The sequence below is a fragment of the Ammospiza caudacuta genome, chromosome 3, assembly GCF_027887145.1.
Source record: "Ammospiza caudacuta isolate bAmmCau1 chromosome 3, bAmmCau1.pri, whole genome shotgun sequence".
Classification (NCBI taxonomy): Eukaryota; Metazoa; Chordata; class Aves; order Passeriformes; family Passerellidae; genus Ammospiza; species Ammospiza caudacuta.
The window spans coordinates 71,260,516-71,275,699 of NC_080595.1; the positions used below are offsets into that span (position 1 = coordinate 71,260,516).

General features: G+C 37.7%; 1 protein-coding gene across 1 annotated transcript in view; it reads left to right on the plus strand.

The window, feature by feature from the left end:
- LAMA4 (laminin subunit alpha 4) overlaps nt 1-12,428 on the plus strand; it is a 96,548-nt gene extending 84,120 nt beyond the window's left edge. Inside the window, exons 30-38 of the mRNA XM_058800875.1 lie at nt 164-317; nt 1,005-1,195; nt 2,713-2,902; nt 3,735-3,890; nt 4,723-4,882; nt 5,884-6,014; nt 8,442-8,535; nt 9,524-9,643; nt 11,077-12,428. Of these exons, the coding sequence (XP_058656858.1) occupies nt 164-317; nt 1,005-1,195; nt 2,713-2,902; nt 3,735-3,890; nt 4,723-4,882; nt 5,884-6,014; nt 8,442-8,535; nt 9,524-9,643; nt 11,077-11,222 (1,342 nt within the window). The 3' untranslated portion in view covers nt 11,223-12,428. The remainder of the gene's footprint in view (nt 1-163; nt 318-1,004; nt 1,196-2,712; nt 2,903-3,734; nt 3,891-4,722; nt 4,883-5,883; nt 6,015-8,441; nt 8,536-9,523; nt 9,644-11,076) is intronic.
- The last annotated feature ends 2,756 nt before the right edge of the window (nt 12,429-15,184 follow it).

Here is a 15,184-nt window from a genome sequence, read left to right on the forward strand (position 1 = left end):
AGAAGGAACCATTCAAATATAATTTAATATAATATTTAAATATAATTTAAACCCATTCAAATATAATTTAAACTATAAATGTAAAATTCTGAGATTTTTATGCAGACAATTCTAACACTTGAGAAAAAAAAGCTGTTCTTGTCATCTCCTCTTTGAAACACAGGTTGGATCAAGAGGTTGAAGTGGAGGATTTCCAGAAGTACTCTGAGAAAGTTCAGGCATCTTTGTATGGATGCCCTGTTGAATCTCCTCCAGTTGCTCTTCTCCATAAGAAAGGAAAAAACTCATCAAAAGCCAAAGGAAACCGTAATAAAAAGGTCTGCTATAAACTGCTCCAGTACCACCACTCTAAAGTTTTCCAAAATTCTCCAAATTATGGATCAAAAATGCATAAAGGCAATGCCAAATATATGAACAGGATCCTGTTCCTTTACATATTCCATCACTGGAAATGATTGCCCTGACCCAATCTATCTACACTTGCATCATTCTCTTTTGCTAGAATTATAAAATAAAATACCTGACCTCTACAAAACAGTGCTTCAGAAACAATCCTTTCTGATTTCTTCTGTATTCTAAAGGCAAAAAGCTTGCTTCTGTTCTCATCTGCTTCTGTATGGCTCTCTACTGGGTACAATTAGCACATATTAATATAAATGGGGAAAAACCTTCCTCCAGCATGCAGACTTTTTAGTCCAAGCATATCTTCTCGTGCCTATAATATAGCTGATATCACCAGAAGCAGAGAGAAAAAGATTTGATTAGGAAAACTGCAAAAATAATAATTGTAATTATGTTAGCTGCACAAGTACTTTGTTTATCCTTTGTTCTGTCCTAATCAGCATTTACAGTAGATCTGTTCTAGGAAAATTTGACTCAGAAACAACCCTGGTATTTATGTAGGGAAACAATATATTACTAGTTTACATATATAAATTATACTGCTCTTTTATTATGTCCAATCTTAGCTAAAAATTCTGGTTAATAGTTCTTTTTCTATGAAGGTGGGAAGAGATAAAGACAAGATTGCACAGCCTTCATCTGGCCTCAAAAAACTCTATCAAGTGAATTTGCAAAAAGAGCCTCAGTGCCACCTGCCCATGAATCCCAAGGCAACTGAACATGCCTATCAATTTGGAGGAACAGCAAACAGCCGGCAAGAATTTGACCACATACCAAAGGATTTCAGTCAAAGGTAAAGTGACTTTAGAAATAAAAATGAAATATGCTGGGGAGGAGAATGATGTATTTCAAGTTATTTTTTAAGGGACACATTTCTACTGTTATCCTGGCTTTGTTCCTTTATATCTTAGGCTAAATTTTGTGTTGAGCCTGCTGTTAGGTTATATTAAAAGGTGCTTCAGTTGAGTAAGAGAAAAGCATAGATTGTGTTTCCAGTTACATCCCTCTTGTGGAAGCTTCATGCGCATTGCATTTTAACAAAATGTGTCTCCTTGCCTATTTGTGTGAAGATTTTAAGAATGTTAGTTCTATACAAGCATTGCACAATAATCAGTCTCTTTACACAAGAAGTAAAGGCATTAAAGCAGAAAGGAAGCAGTAATATGCTGAGTGGACCTTGCCACTATTTTAATCTTCACAGTGCAGCAAGACAAAAAGCCATGAAAACCTGGTCCAACTCAAGCCATAATGGAAATCTAAGTAATAATGAGTCCAGATACTGTTGAAATTTAATATTCATGTTCCCACAAAATATCTCATGCAATATTCAAAATCCAATAAGGATTTTGGTTTAATACTTTCCATTAAAGACTATAAATTCAACAGCACAGCACTTCCTGGAAGCATACCAGACCACTAACTCAGAAAAAAAGAGTGTTCTTTCCTGATTTAAATTAGAAAGTCATTATGTTCATTTTAATTCAATACATTTAACTTCGGGCAATTCTGATGGCACCCATATGAAGGCAAACCCAAACTCTAATACCTTCATCCCCCCTTCATTCCTAAAGCATATATTAATTTGCCAAATTTTATTAAAGCTTCATTTTAGTAATGTTCATTTTTAAAAAGTAATGAGTTGTGTCATTTTAAAACAATATTGGCAAGGGACTGAGTGTCTGTGGAATGTACACAGAGGCCATTAGTAATGTATAGATGCTTGACACAATATGAAAAATAGAAACTAGGTTAGACCTGACATCAGAAGAAGGAGGAACCAGTTCTGGCACTGTCCTACACCAATACAGCTTTGCCATGCTTTAGACCATAAGTAATAATAGCAATCACTCAAGAAATTTTCACTGTGACAGTGTCAAACCAACAGTGGCATGACTTCCTATGCTTTGTTGGACTTCACAAGGAACTACGAGGAAGGAGAAGCTTCAATCGAGTCTGGTATAACAGACAGGCCTTAAACATCAGGCCTCCGTGCCATTACACTTAAAAATCCCCTCAGCCCTGCTGTTTAACATAAAAGGAAATGTACTGTCAGATTTTGGTGGTCTGCATTGAACTTATTCCCTCTAGAGATTTTAATTTTTGAAAAAATGTTCTTCACCAGGAAGCTTTTTCTCCAGCTTTGACTTCTGCTCAAAAAACCAGCACAGAATGTTTCTCAGAAACACTACTTCCATAAAGCAGATGAATATCTTTTTGGATGAAAGGAAAATTTCAATCTTCCTCTGCCTGACATTTGATTTAAATCAAAAGTATCTGCTTTAATGTGAATATTGTGTTTTTATGTGCCAGAGCTCAGTTCTCTATCAGTCTGAAAACTCACTCATCTCACGGAATGATTTGCTACGTTTCGGATCAAAAAGAGACCAACTTCCTGGCCCTTTTTGTTGCTCATGGCCGACTCATTTTTATGTTTAACGCCGGTCACCAGAAGATAAGGATTAAGAGCCAAGAGAAATACAATGATGGTCTGTGGCACAATGTAAGTAAAACAAAGAAATCATGATGGCACATGCTGTCAAGGCTACAGTAAAGACACTGCTCATGTGACAGCTCAGGGAGTTTTCATTCATGTATTCATAAACATGCCTATATGTTGAGAAACTTCCATAAATATTTTTAGCTCTTCCTCGCAGCATTTTATTAAGTCATTAACTAGGGACAGGAAAGTGAGTCAGTTATAAAAATTCAGCAATTCCCAACACTAACAGCTGAACAGAAATGAAGGAAGCAAGCAGAGCAGTAAGGCAATTAAGAGTTAAATGAGTTATTAAAGGAAAGACTAGAATAATTTTGTTCAGCAAATGTCTTTGAAGTGCCTAAGAAAGGAGCACAGCTGTCTTAGGCTGCCTCAGTAGTCTATGAAAATAAAAAGACAATTTTAGGAGTCAAGGTGAATTTCCCTCTGTAGGTATTTCCTCATTAACTACAGAGGAAGTCTACAGCTACTAAACTACTGACTTGGGCATTTAAGTGTTTAAAGGAGGTTGGATGAATTCATACCATAAAACTAATGATGACCGTGAAAATGCTAAATGCAGCGATAGGTAGATCTCAGTAGACCTTATGACACCTTAATTATCTCTGCCTTGTAGTACACCAGAATGTAAGAAGGGCAGCAGTTTTACTATCTAGCCTTCATATGCATGTGAAAAATGAGGGTTGTCCAGCAAAGAATACTGGCAGTTAGCAAAATAGCCTTGTAGAGCATCACTCATGCACTTTTCTTCTCAAATGTCTCATCTTCTTCTAATGCACAGTAGTGATCCATTAACAGATTAAAGTAATCTTCCACATTTTTTTTCCCTTCCTAGGTGATATTTATTAGAGGCAAAAATATCGGTCGCTTGATAATCGATGGTCTCCGAGTGCTAGAAGAATCTTTTGATGGGAATGTGAATGGTTGGCAAGTCACTGAACCACTCTATATTGGAGGTGTAGCTCCTGGAAAAGCTGTGAAAAACATCCAGGTAAAGCAGATCTCCATGTACAGACCCCATTCCTCTGTGTAAAGTTAAAACAAAAGCTGACTGTAGGGATGAGATCAGACAAAATCTGACTAAGATCTTGACCCTCGTCCTGCTAAGGAGCAGACAGCTCAGCTCATGTATAGAGCATTCCACAGGGCTGGGCTGGTGGTAGCTGGGTAAGGCTTCCACAGCCTTGCAGCAGCAGCTGGGAAACCAAGGGTCCATAAGGAACAGAAAAATCCTAGTGACATCCAAAATTAGATGAGACAAGTAATGTTAGGCAAAATCAATTTCACCCTGAGGTCTGAGATACAGAATGAGTTTTGGAGACATTTTGATGTTCTCACAGTACCTCTGTTTTAATTAAGACGATACCTAGAGGTCAGGATTCTGTTCTACAGCTCGGTACTGAAGTATACGGAAAGGAGTGTTGAACCAACAATGAACATTATATTCTCTTTCAAGGTAATCGTTAGTGTTATATGCCTAACAAGATTGATAAACTACTCTGAAAAAGTAGACCATCTTGCCTTGAGGCTATGAGGTATGTGTATAGCACTGCCTCACCCTACTTGTGTTTTGTTTCTCACGGTTCAGTAAGGACTGAGAAACAACACAAGCTGGAATTACCTTGAAGTCATCAAAAAGACATGAGAGGCTATGAGAACCATTTTTCCTCCTTCCCTTCTCTGGAAATTGTTTTTTTAGTTCAAAACTGATGTGCAGACAATCACAGCCTTACAGCTTATAAACAAGTAAAACTAAGGGCAGAAGAATCTTTTTCCTTCCACAAGCAGTTTATTTACTAATCAAGGCTTTTTTTACCCCTCAGATTAACTCTGTCTACAGCTTTAGTGGCTGTCTCAGCAACCTCCAGCTCAATGGAAGACCACTTACTTCAGCTTCACAGACATTTAGTGTAACACCTTGCTTTGAAGGCCCATCAGAAGCAGGAACATACTTTTCATCAGGAGGAGGATATGTCGTCCTTGGTAATATACTCCTAACCAAATGTATCCCCAAATAGGACTGTGGTATTCACTGTGCTTCAGAATGGCATTTTTCACTAAAGAGTGTGGTAATTTCCAAGGCTGTGAGCTGTAAGGATTATCAGAAACAGATCGCTATTGTGCTAAGCAGATGATATTGACAGGTCACAATGTCACTGTGAAACTTAACATTGTTAAATAAACACATCTGTATGTATGTATGTATGTATGTGTTTCAAATAATAATTTAATAAGGGAATAATTTTAGTGAGGGAACAGACCATAATATGTTAAAAATTAGCATAGAAGTCAACATGGCAAAGACCAAGTACACCATCAAATGGTCATCCCTTATTTTTTTAATTAACATGTAAATAAAAAATCCTGCAGAAAGGCTTTCGGCACGTCTTGATACAGAACAGCATGACAGAACATATCTTTTCTGTCATTTTGGCCTTCTGTGTTCCAGGAAGAGTTTTAGGAGGGTGTTTCAGTCACATAGGCTCTGATCTGAACAGGAAAGGAAACTGCAAAACCCTATTCACTGGCAGCACCAAGAAGAATCAGACTAGTGTTTCTAATTTGCTCTCTGGCCTGTCACCAGTTTGAAAAAGGGAGTTTCTCCGACTGAATCATCAAAGCTCAAGTGAACTCCCACTCATTCAATAATGACTTCTGAGTGTCTAGGAAATTGCACAATAAGAAACTGCCAAAAATACAAATAATTTACTTTCTGCTGTCCATTTTATTGCTAAGAAACATTTTTAAACAAAATACATTTTCTAAATAATGAGAAAAGTAAATAAACCTTTATTAGTACTCCAATCAAAATAAGAGTTGAAATGGGTCATTGACAGCACATCATGCTATCTCATATTTCAATAGTTTGAAGAACAAATAAAATCCACCCTCTGATGTTCTACTTTGACTTTGAATAAATGTCCAATTTCATCACTAACTCAGATGACAAAAAGAACAAAAAAGTTATTCTTTTTACTTCACAGATGAATCCTTCAGTTTAGGCCTGAAATTTGAAGTTGTTTTTGAAATACGTCCTCGAAGCAGCTCAGGAATCCTACTGCATGGTCACAGCGTGAATGGAGAGTACCTGAATATGCACATGAGAAATGGACAGGTATAAACAAGGTCACATCTCCTCCACTGCCTTGACTGGTTTCTCTTCCACTTACTTGGGCTTTGCTACATGTAGATTTTGTCTTACAAATTTGCCATTAACTGATTCTTATTTCTCCCCTAAATATGATAACATCTTAGATTAACCAAACAAAATATTTACTTTAAAATACTAAAAATAACACCTGTGGCAAGTTCAGATCACTTTACTAATACAAGGCATAAATATTTTGTTGTGAGCTGAAAAGAAGCAAAAGCACTGACTCTTTGGCACTGCTCTTTCACCCACACATTAAAAATGTATCATGGTTACAAGTAACCATCAATAATTTTTTTTTTCTTATTTCTTAAACGATAAGTCTGAGTTACACTCAGTCTCTTCTTTCTTTATCAGATATATGTGTGATGGAAAGAGTGAGGGAAAGGAAAAGTTCTGATTTTCTGTTGGCCTGGTTTCTACAGGCTCTGGATTTCAAATGAAGGAGAGAGGTTAGAAATTAACACACCAGACAGTTGTTGCTATTTTTTATTGTGTTTATTGATAAAATCTGGATGTCTTCATGCTAGGCATTGCACATCTACAGTAATACATTTCAGTCTTAAGTGAACAACACAAGCAAAGATTTAGACCACCTAACTTTTGACAGCTCATTAAGTAAGATGTAGCCCATTCTTACCCGTGTATCTAGGGAATTAAAAGAGAAATTCTTAAGTACATTGTGCTGATGTGTACCATGCCACACCTAAATGCTGAGTCTGCATAGAACCAGTCCAGTATAGCACTTCTTATGTCAAGTCCTAACCGAAGTTCTGCATGCCCAATAATTTGTCTGGTTTTCCCGACTGTACCAGCTGGTCTAACAAAGGGTGCTGCTTCACTTACTGCTTCACACCTCCCTTCCTGTATAATGGAAATGCAATTCATAAACAAAATTCACCCTGGAAAAGCAGCTTTTCCCTTCTTGTCACTGCAGCAGTTCAGTACCTTCTTAGTAAGGATCTGTGTGTCTTTAGCATTAACTATCTGCTCTCTTTGAATGCATTACAAAAGACCTGTTTTGTGAAAACCATTTTGCTGAACGAACAAGATCAGCAACTATAATTAATTTTTAAAATGTACACATCTCTACCAGTACAGCTTGTCTGAGTGATTTACTAAGGAGTCACTTTATTCTGTGATTCTTTATTTGCTTCAGTCGATACATTTTGCCTAAGAATGGATAAAACAGAGCATGAGGATCATTTTAATTGTGTTTGTTGGTGCCCTGCTAGAAAATATAATAATATTTTTTGGTTACAACTGCATCAAAACCCTCTAGAATTAACTATAAGTTTATTCTTTGTGAGAGACTACTTACAAGGGCATGTAGTGACAGGACAAGGAGGAATGGCTTCAAACTGACAGTAAATTTAGATTAGATATTAGGAGGAAATTCTTTGCTGTGAGGGTGGTGAGGCTGGAACAGGTTGCCCAGAAAACGTGTAGATGCCCCATCACATTAAATGTTGAAGGCGAGGTTTGATGTGACTGAGCCATCCGATCTTAAGAAAGGTGTTCCTGTCCACGCCGGGGGGGTTGGAACAAGATGATTTTTAAGGCCCCTTCCAATCCAAACCATTCTATGATTATGTGATTTCCAGTCAGCATAGAGTCAGCATAATCAGGAACAACTTCAACATTTGAAAAGCCTGAGTGGTTGGGCTCAGAGTTTGCAGTTCTCTGGCAATCACCACCAGGAATTTCATGTCTCACAACAAGGCCCCAACACTGTTTTGCTGCTGCTGCACCATTTCCATGAAAAAAGATATTAATCCATTAACTAAAATGGAGGTGCAAAATTCAGAATTATGTTCACCTTCTAGCTCTGCCAGAGATTTACTTGTAAGCTTGAACAAGTAACTTTAAAGTAATTTTTAATTTTGCTGTCCATTCCTTTCTCATATCTTTTCTGCTTGTTTATACTTGGGTTTTCATGACTGTTTTCCTTACTAAGTGGCTAGCAAGATGCCAAAAACATCATCTGATGCCTGTAAACACTAATTTATCACACAGGAAATTATAGAGTAGAGGTACTAGTAAATGAGTGAAATTAGCTCTTATTTTTAAATCTTTTCTTGAACTCTTCCTTGAGATAATTAGGAATGTCTCTGAACTATTGAATCTGAACAGTTAAACAAAAAAAAAAAAAAAAAAAAAAAAAAAAACACAAAAAAAAACCCACAAAAAACCCCAAAAACAAACAAAAAAAAAAACCCACCCTAAATTTTATTTAAAATTTTATTTATTTTGAAGAATTTAATGAAGCCATGTTTTCCTTTCTCTCGGATACTTGACATGTTTTGAGCGAGGAATACAACATTACTACAACAGAAGGTAAAAAGAGAAAAGGAGGGGGTTTACAGTGATGATTATATTCTTTTCCCTCAGGTTACTGTGAAACTGAATAATGGAATCAGGGATTTTTCAACTTCAGTGACACTGAAACAGAGTCTCTGCGACGGCAGGTGGCATCGAATTGCAGGTCAGTAAAAGGTGATTGTTCCCTAATTAAGGTAACAAAGCCCGTCTCTTGCTCCCCAGATTTCCATCTCCATGGGCTAGAGCACTGGCAATGCAGAAGTATTTTCAGTTCTTTTTCACCTGCCAAGACCCAAGTTTGTGTGAAAGACACAGTCTTAGTCATCCCTCAGACACAGAACTGTAGGGCTTCCTGGGAAGACAAGCACTGGTTCCTACAATGATAGGGAAAGCAAACAAAGATGGAAGCCCCCTGTTCAAAGAACAGGAAGCAGCCCATCTGAAATTCTGGCTACCTTTCCTAATTCATATACCAGATTATAGTCTTCCTTTCCCTATTAGAGGTTAAATAAATTGATAGAATGCAGTAGGTAAAAGTATATGCTGCCATTAAAAGTCAAATAACAAGACAGATGTGGGGAACCTTTTGCTCATGATAGAGAGATGTCTGCAGCTGGGATTTTGCCTCTGTGCCAGACAGTCATCCTTCTTTCCTGGTTTTGAAAGTCAAAAAGCATTTCCTGGGTGCTTTGAACCACCTCATCTTCCTGTCTAGATGTGGACTTAGAATGTCTTCCACTATCACTGCAGAAGCGATCTGAGTCTGCACACCCTTTCCACAAGCATTCTGTTTCCCTTCTGAAGGAAATCCAGGCACTCAAGCAAGGGAGAAGTCTCACTGCATTCCAATATATCCCTAAATGGGAGTGATTGGGCAACAGTTTTTTTAAGCCACAAGCCATTGTATGCTCATAACCTGGAGCCTAAACACTGCCACCAGGGATCAAGAGCCCCACTCAAAAGCACCCTTGCTCCCACTGATTCTACCATCGGTCCTGCTCTACCCAGAATCCACTCACAAACTGTCACTGATGCCTCACACCCAATCTAGCAAACACTAAATCAAATACTCACACCAAAGAGATGACTCCTGTCTGTCATAAAAGACTCATGTCACACTTCTTGCTGATCTCTGTTCCTTCTCCTTTCAGTTATTAGAGATGCAAATGTGGTGCAGCTGGACGTAGACTCTGAAGTCAACCATGTGGTAGGGCCGCTAAATCCAAAGGCAATGGACCACAGGGAGCCGGTGTTTATTGGAGGTGTACCAGGTAGGTTTTTGGTATCTTTGTGGTACATTGTTCTGAGATTTCAGCCCTGTTTCTAGAGAAAGCATAAAGACTAAGTTTTCATCTCAAAAAAGAACAAAATATGTGAGCAACCTGGTAAAATTCAAAGGCTCAAGAGCTGATCATAAATGTTCTGCCTCAAGTTCTCAAAGAAAAAGATGTGCTGCTTCATTGAAATGAAAACATTTACAGCTGCTGGAGGGCAAGGTATGGATACACTAGAGAAGTCAGCCAACAACAAACAAAATTTCTTTTTTTTCTGTTTTTCCTTCCCATGTGGGCTAACTCTTTTTTAAGAAGGGATTTATCTATTTATGGGATTGGAAAGTCGTTGTCACTGTAACTGAGTTCCAAGGTTTAGTTGCTGGTAGGCTTCTTTCCTCTTCTTCAAGCAATGGCATCTTTGAACACAAGATAAAATGGAGATTCTTTTTCTTACAAGGGGTTTCTGTTAGACAGATTTCTGCTCCTGTGTATTTGTGACTCACAGACCATCTGTGAGGCATGGGCCAAGATTACTACATTTCCTTCCCTTATTCAACAAACAGAGCTACTGTGTTGGGGTTCATATACAAACTGTAATCAACACTACGTGATCCAATTTTTAAGTCAACTCCCATACATTTCTCAGTGAAAACATGCAGCATTATTTCTCTGAGCCTTGCATGTCAATCATTAACAGTTCTAACTACAAAATTCATTATAATGCTTATCTTGGATTACTGGCTTGAATGCGTGGTGTTCACATCCATCCCACACTACCAGGAGGTAAAATGAGCCTAAAGGGAATAATAAAATCTATGCACAGATGCCTGCTCACTCTTTAAATCCAAAATGGAATTTTATTAGGACAGAACTCTTCCCAGAGAGGTAATATAAAGGGGTAATTGCAAATGCTGTTCTGCTTCATAATAGAGCCTTCTATTTCTACATTAATTATAGAATACTAAAGCAATGCCATACACTGGCTCTATAATGCTATTATCAGCCTGGCACAGGAAACTCTTACACAGAAGTTCACAACAACAAATGAGATACAATACTAAATAATGCCATGCAGATACAGCCAACTGAAGGCAAACTAACAAATCAGACACAGATTACAATACATGTGACGTTAAATTTTAAAAACAGACACTGGGACTCATCTACTCTGTTACTTAAAAGAAAATGTAGTTGTCAAAAAATGCAAAATTGTGTCTCTATTGATAATATAGTATCAAGAGTTTCACTTAACTGTAGATAACTAACCATACTTTAATGGCCTCTAGGACACTGGCAGTAGGCCAAACATTTTAAAACAAGATTCAGAAGAGCTGCACTTAGTAGCAAAGTTCTGCTACCAAATTGATTATTTTGCCCATCATGAGCTCTAAACTTTTATTTATTTAATTTTTTTGATCTTCTTTTTCCAGAGTCTCTGCTAACATCAAGCCTGACTACACGCAATTCCTTCATTGGCTGCATTCGTAACTTCATGATTGATGAAAAGCCAGTGAGTTTTAGTAAAGCAGCTTTAGTTAGTGGTGCTGTAAGCATTAATACCTGTCCAGCAGCCTGAGAGTGCACTGCATCAATTCTGAAAAGTTTCTTAGACCACAGAAATAAAATAGAACAAAAGAAACCATGTCCAGCGAGACAAGAAGAATGAAAATATCACAGCCACATCTACAGAAAGCAGGAAGGGGGGTCACTTCTAATATTTACATGCAAACAAAAATCACTGAAGAATAAAAGCTGTTGCTTCTGCACTTCTCTTAACATACCACAAGAGTGAGCTTTACCATTTCTTATACTATATGTGTGGCCAGTCTTTTACATGAAAATATGAGATTATAAAATAAATTAAAATTATATTAAATATGTTACTTTCAAAATAGATCCTCTACATAATCACATTCCATATCTTAGTCATCCTTTGTTCCACAGAAAAAGATCTGCTAATGCACATTAAAGAATAAAGCTAGATAATAGATTTACATCGCAAATACTGTATAAAGATCTTACTGTATATTTTTAATTTTCCATTCAACTCATTTATATTCCTCAAATAAAATGGGGGGAAGAGAGTATACTAATTATGTAAGCTTACAAATAATGAAAAATTAAAATTTTTATTCCACTTCTAGACTTCATGGATATGTTCTAGCACAATATGAAGAGAGGATGTATATCTTTTAAGACAGATGCTTTATATATAGACTCATTTACCTAAACTAGGTAATTTTAGAATAATGCTTGCGTTAGAGACAATTTTAAATTTCAAGTTTTTTCTCTGAATTTTAAAATGCACTTAGATACAAACACAGCACTAAATTCACAATCTCATTGTGATCTCATTTGCACTAACATTACACAAGTAAAAATGAAGCGTAGAAAGCAGAATCACAGACACAGTTTCAGGTGACTCCCTTATCATACAAAAACATCACTTCCTAGTGAGACTCCTGCAGGACTTCAGTCTACCGCAGAAATCCCCAAACAAGGAGCAGGTTCCTTCAGAAGATATGCTGCTGCAGAGGAACCAAGAGTGAAGCAGGAAGATGTAAACAGAAGGCAAAGGGCTGCAAATGTGAGCTGTGCTATAACCATAGAAGGTAGATGAAGTTAATGGTAGGGTTCAACTCACAGTAGGCTTGCACTCCAAATAGATACAAATCACTTGCAAAACTTAGTCCCTTCAATCATCACCTACAAGGAATCAAAGCCATCTAGCTTTCTTCTCTTTGAAGTATAAAGTAATGCAATAAAGATTAAAGTAATGAAAGTTTTATGGTTGTTGAGCAAATTATTGTTGGAACCAACTCAAAACATGACCAGCTGCAAAGCAAGAAACTATGAAATGCAAAAATAAAGGACAACACCCTAGAGACTGAAAATTAATAAGAATTCATCTGGAAAACACACAAATGAAAACTGGAATCCAAAGGTCTTGAAAGCATGGAAGGATGGAAGAACCACCAGAATAAGATACATATGTAAGCACTAATCAGCAGCTTCCCTACTACTCCCAGTAGGGTGAAAAAAGGGTTTTGACACACTGCAGCAGATTTGGCTTACTCTGGAGAAAGAACTGCAACCTCTGGCTACACAGGCACAGGAACTCTTCAGCAGCTGGGACCCCATCACAGACTCTCCACTTGCCTCTGGAGTCTAGTGTTGGGTTAAGGGAACAACACAGTGTGGCTCCGGTAGCCACTGCCCCTCCTTTCACCAGCTTCATCAGCTCTGCTCACACTTTCAGCACCATTCCTCTTCTGCTTGTGTTCTCCTGAACACATCCCCTTTTCCCTTCCCTGCTGCTCTCAGGTACTATGCTCCAAGGACTGATTCCATTTCCAACTCCAAGCTTACAGATACCCACCCCCTTCACAGGGGAGTGACCCTTCTTTTCCTCACTCCAAAGCCCATTGCTCACACTTGAGAAGCAAGCATGAACAGTAGCCCTCTGCAGTACCTCTGGTTCAGGCATGGATCCTTCAATCCAGTAGCCTTCCAATGCCATCTTTGTCTCAGGCAAAGCCAGTATGCTTGCTCAGCTTTTTCTGCTCCCAGCTACTACCCAGAAATGGAACAGAAAATTTAGGGCTTTTGCTTCAGGAATATTTTATTATTGGTGTTGAGGGTGAATATCCTCAGAGCAGTGAGCTGGGTTCCCAGTGGTTACAGAGGCCATGTGTGATGTCAGAGCTGTACAGCTGGGAGCAGGGGTAAAAAAGGAAGTCTCTCTCCTCCCAGCGCCAGTGAGTTGTTAGATTGGCTCAAAAAAGCTCATGACACCACAACATGAGCTAAGCTTCCTCAGGCCCTGGTCTCCAGGACCCTGTTGCGGGAGAGAAAAGAACAGCAGATTCCCTGCTTAGATATGTTGGTTACAAGGATTACTGAAATTCTTTTTGAGTTGCCTGCAGCTGCTCAGCAGAGATAGCCAGGAATAGCAAATGCTTGTGGCCCCTAAGAGCAACAGAGTTTAGTGAATGCTGGTATTAAGTGGAGCATTGTATGTTAACTGGTACACACATACTAAGAATGTTTTTCTGTCTCACACCTACTTCAAACCAAAGCATATTCTCTCATATCCACATCCCAGCTCTGTGAATAAACAATATTTCTCTTAGTCATATTTGCTGCAATGTGATTTGGTTTCTTTCTGTGGATTTATGTTTAAGAATGAGTTTTCTGATTTAATCAGTCCTTTGCATACTTTATATATGGAAAACTAAAAATACACTAAAACAGTATGTGAATAAAAACCAATTAAAATTCATAAACTGCTACTATTCAATTTACTTCTCTTTACTATCTCACCAGCTAATCAAACACAGCACTATTTTGGAGGGTGTCTTCATCAATTTTCCCTTGTAGGCTTCAGAGGTGTGGGTTTTCCCTCAGCAGAACAGGGTTTGCAAAGAAAAACACAATAAACCAGAGGATACTTGCAGACTCAGGAGAGAGCAAAAAATAATGTAAATTTCCCTGCCCCCAACATCCACATAGACCTTTAACACTACCATTTCATATGTGCCAAAGAAAGCCAGTCTGTGATGCATTATATTGCACATACCTTTGCACTCATTTTAAGGGCTGCTAGAGTTTAAGAGAGGGCAACTGTCTAAAGATACATCCTCCCAGAATTCAATTTGTCTCCTGTATCTATCTTAAAAATTATACCTTCAAAGTACAAAAGCCTTCATCTACAAAGATTTGGGAAAAACCTTCAAGTTCTGAGTTACATTGTCAGATTGTCCATTTCCATTTTTAACATAACTATCTAAATTCTGCAGAAAGCCTACAAGAAATGAGCACTGACTCTAAATAGATTACAACTTTTCCCTGGCACCTTCAAGGTTTTAATAAGTGTTGTTATAGCCATTATCTAAATCAGGGCTGCAACTACACTGTTACTGTATCTCAAAATATTCTGAAATTGGACATTTGCATGACTATGTAATAAAGAAACCAATTTCAAGATCAAATGCTCAAATGCTCAGGAAACTGCTCCAAAATAGAGGATTTAAATGAGATCTCAGCCCCCTCTATCTCTTACACCTCAAGATTTGTAGAGAATACCCTTCTCCTCAAGAACCCAGTGTATGGACAACAACCTGAACAGAAAATTGAAAGATGAAGTGTTACAAGCCTGACAGTAATTTCCCAAAATACAACAATTCTAAATTTAAAAAGACTCGAACAAACAAAAAATAGACCAAAAAAAAAATCAAAATTACAAACCAACAAACCTTCATATGTGAACTAAGTCACAATGTAAGTCAAAGGATAACATTAGTTCAAATTCCAGTGTATTCTCCCTACAGCAGCATGTGGCCTAAATAGTCAAATGACTTATTAAAAGATGCTGAAAGCATAGCACACATATTTAACTTGTGATGCATTTTTGGCTCTTGTTACAGTGTGGGATTTAAGGGTTATTCACAGATTCACTGTGGAGATTCAATTCCACTAAAAAGCACAGTAAGTTATTTATACAATTATCCAATTTGTGTCCCAAAGCTGTGGAACACC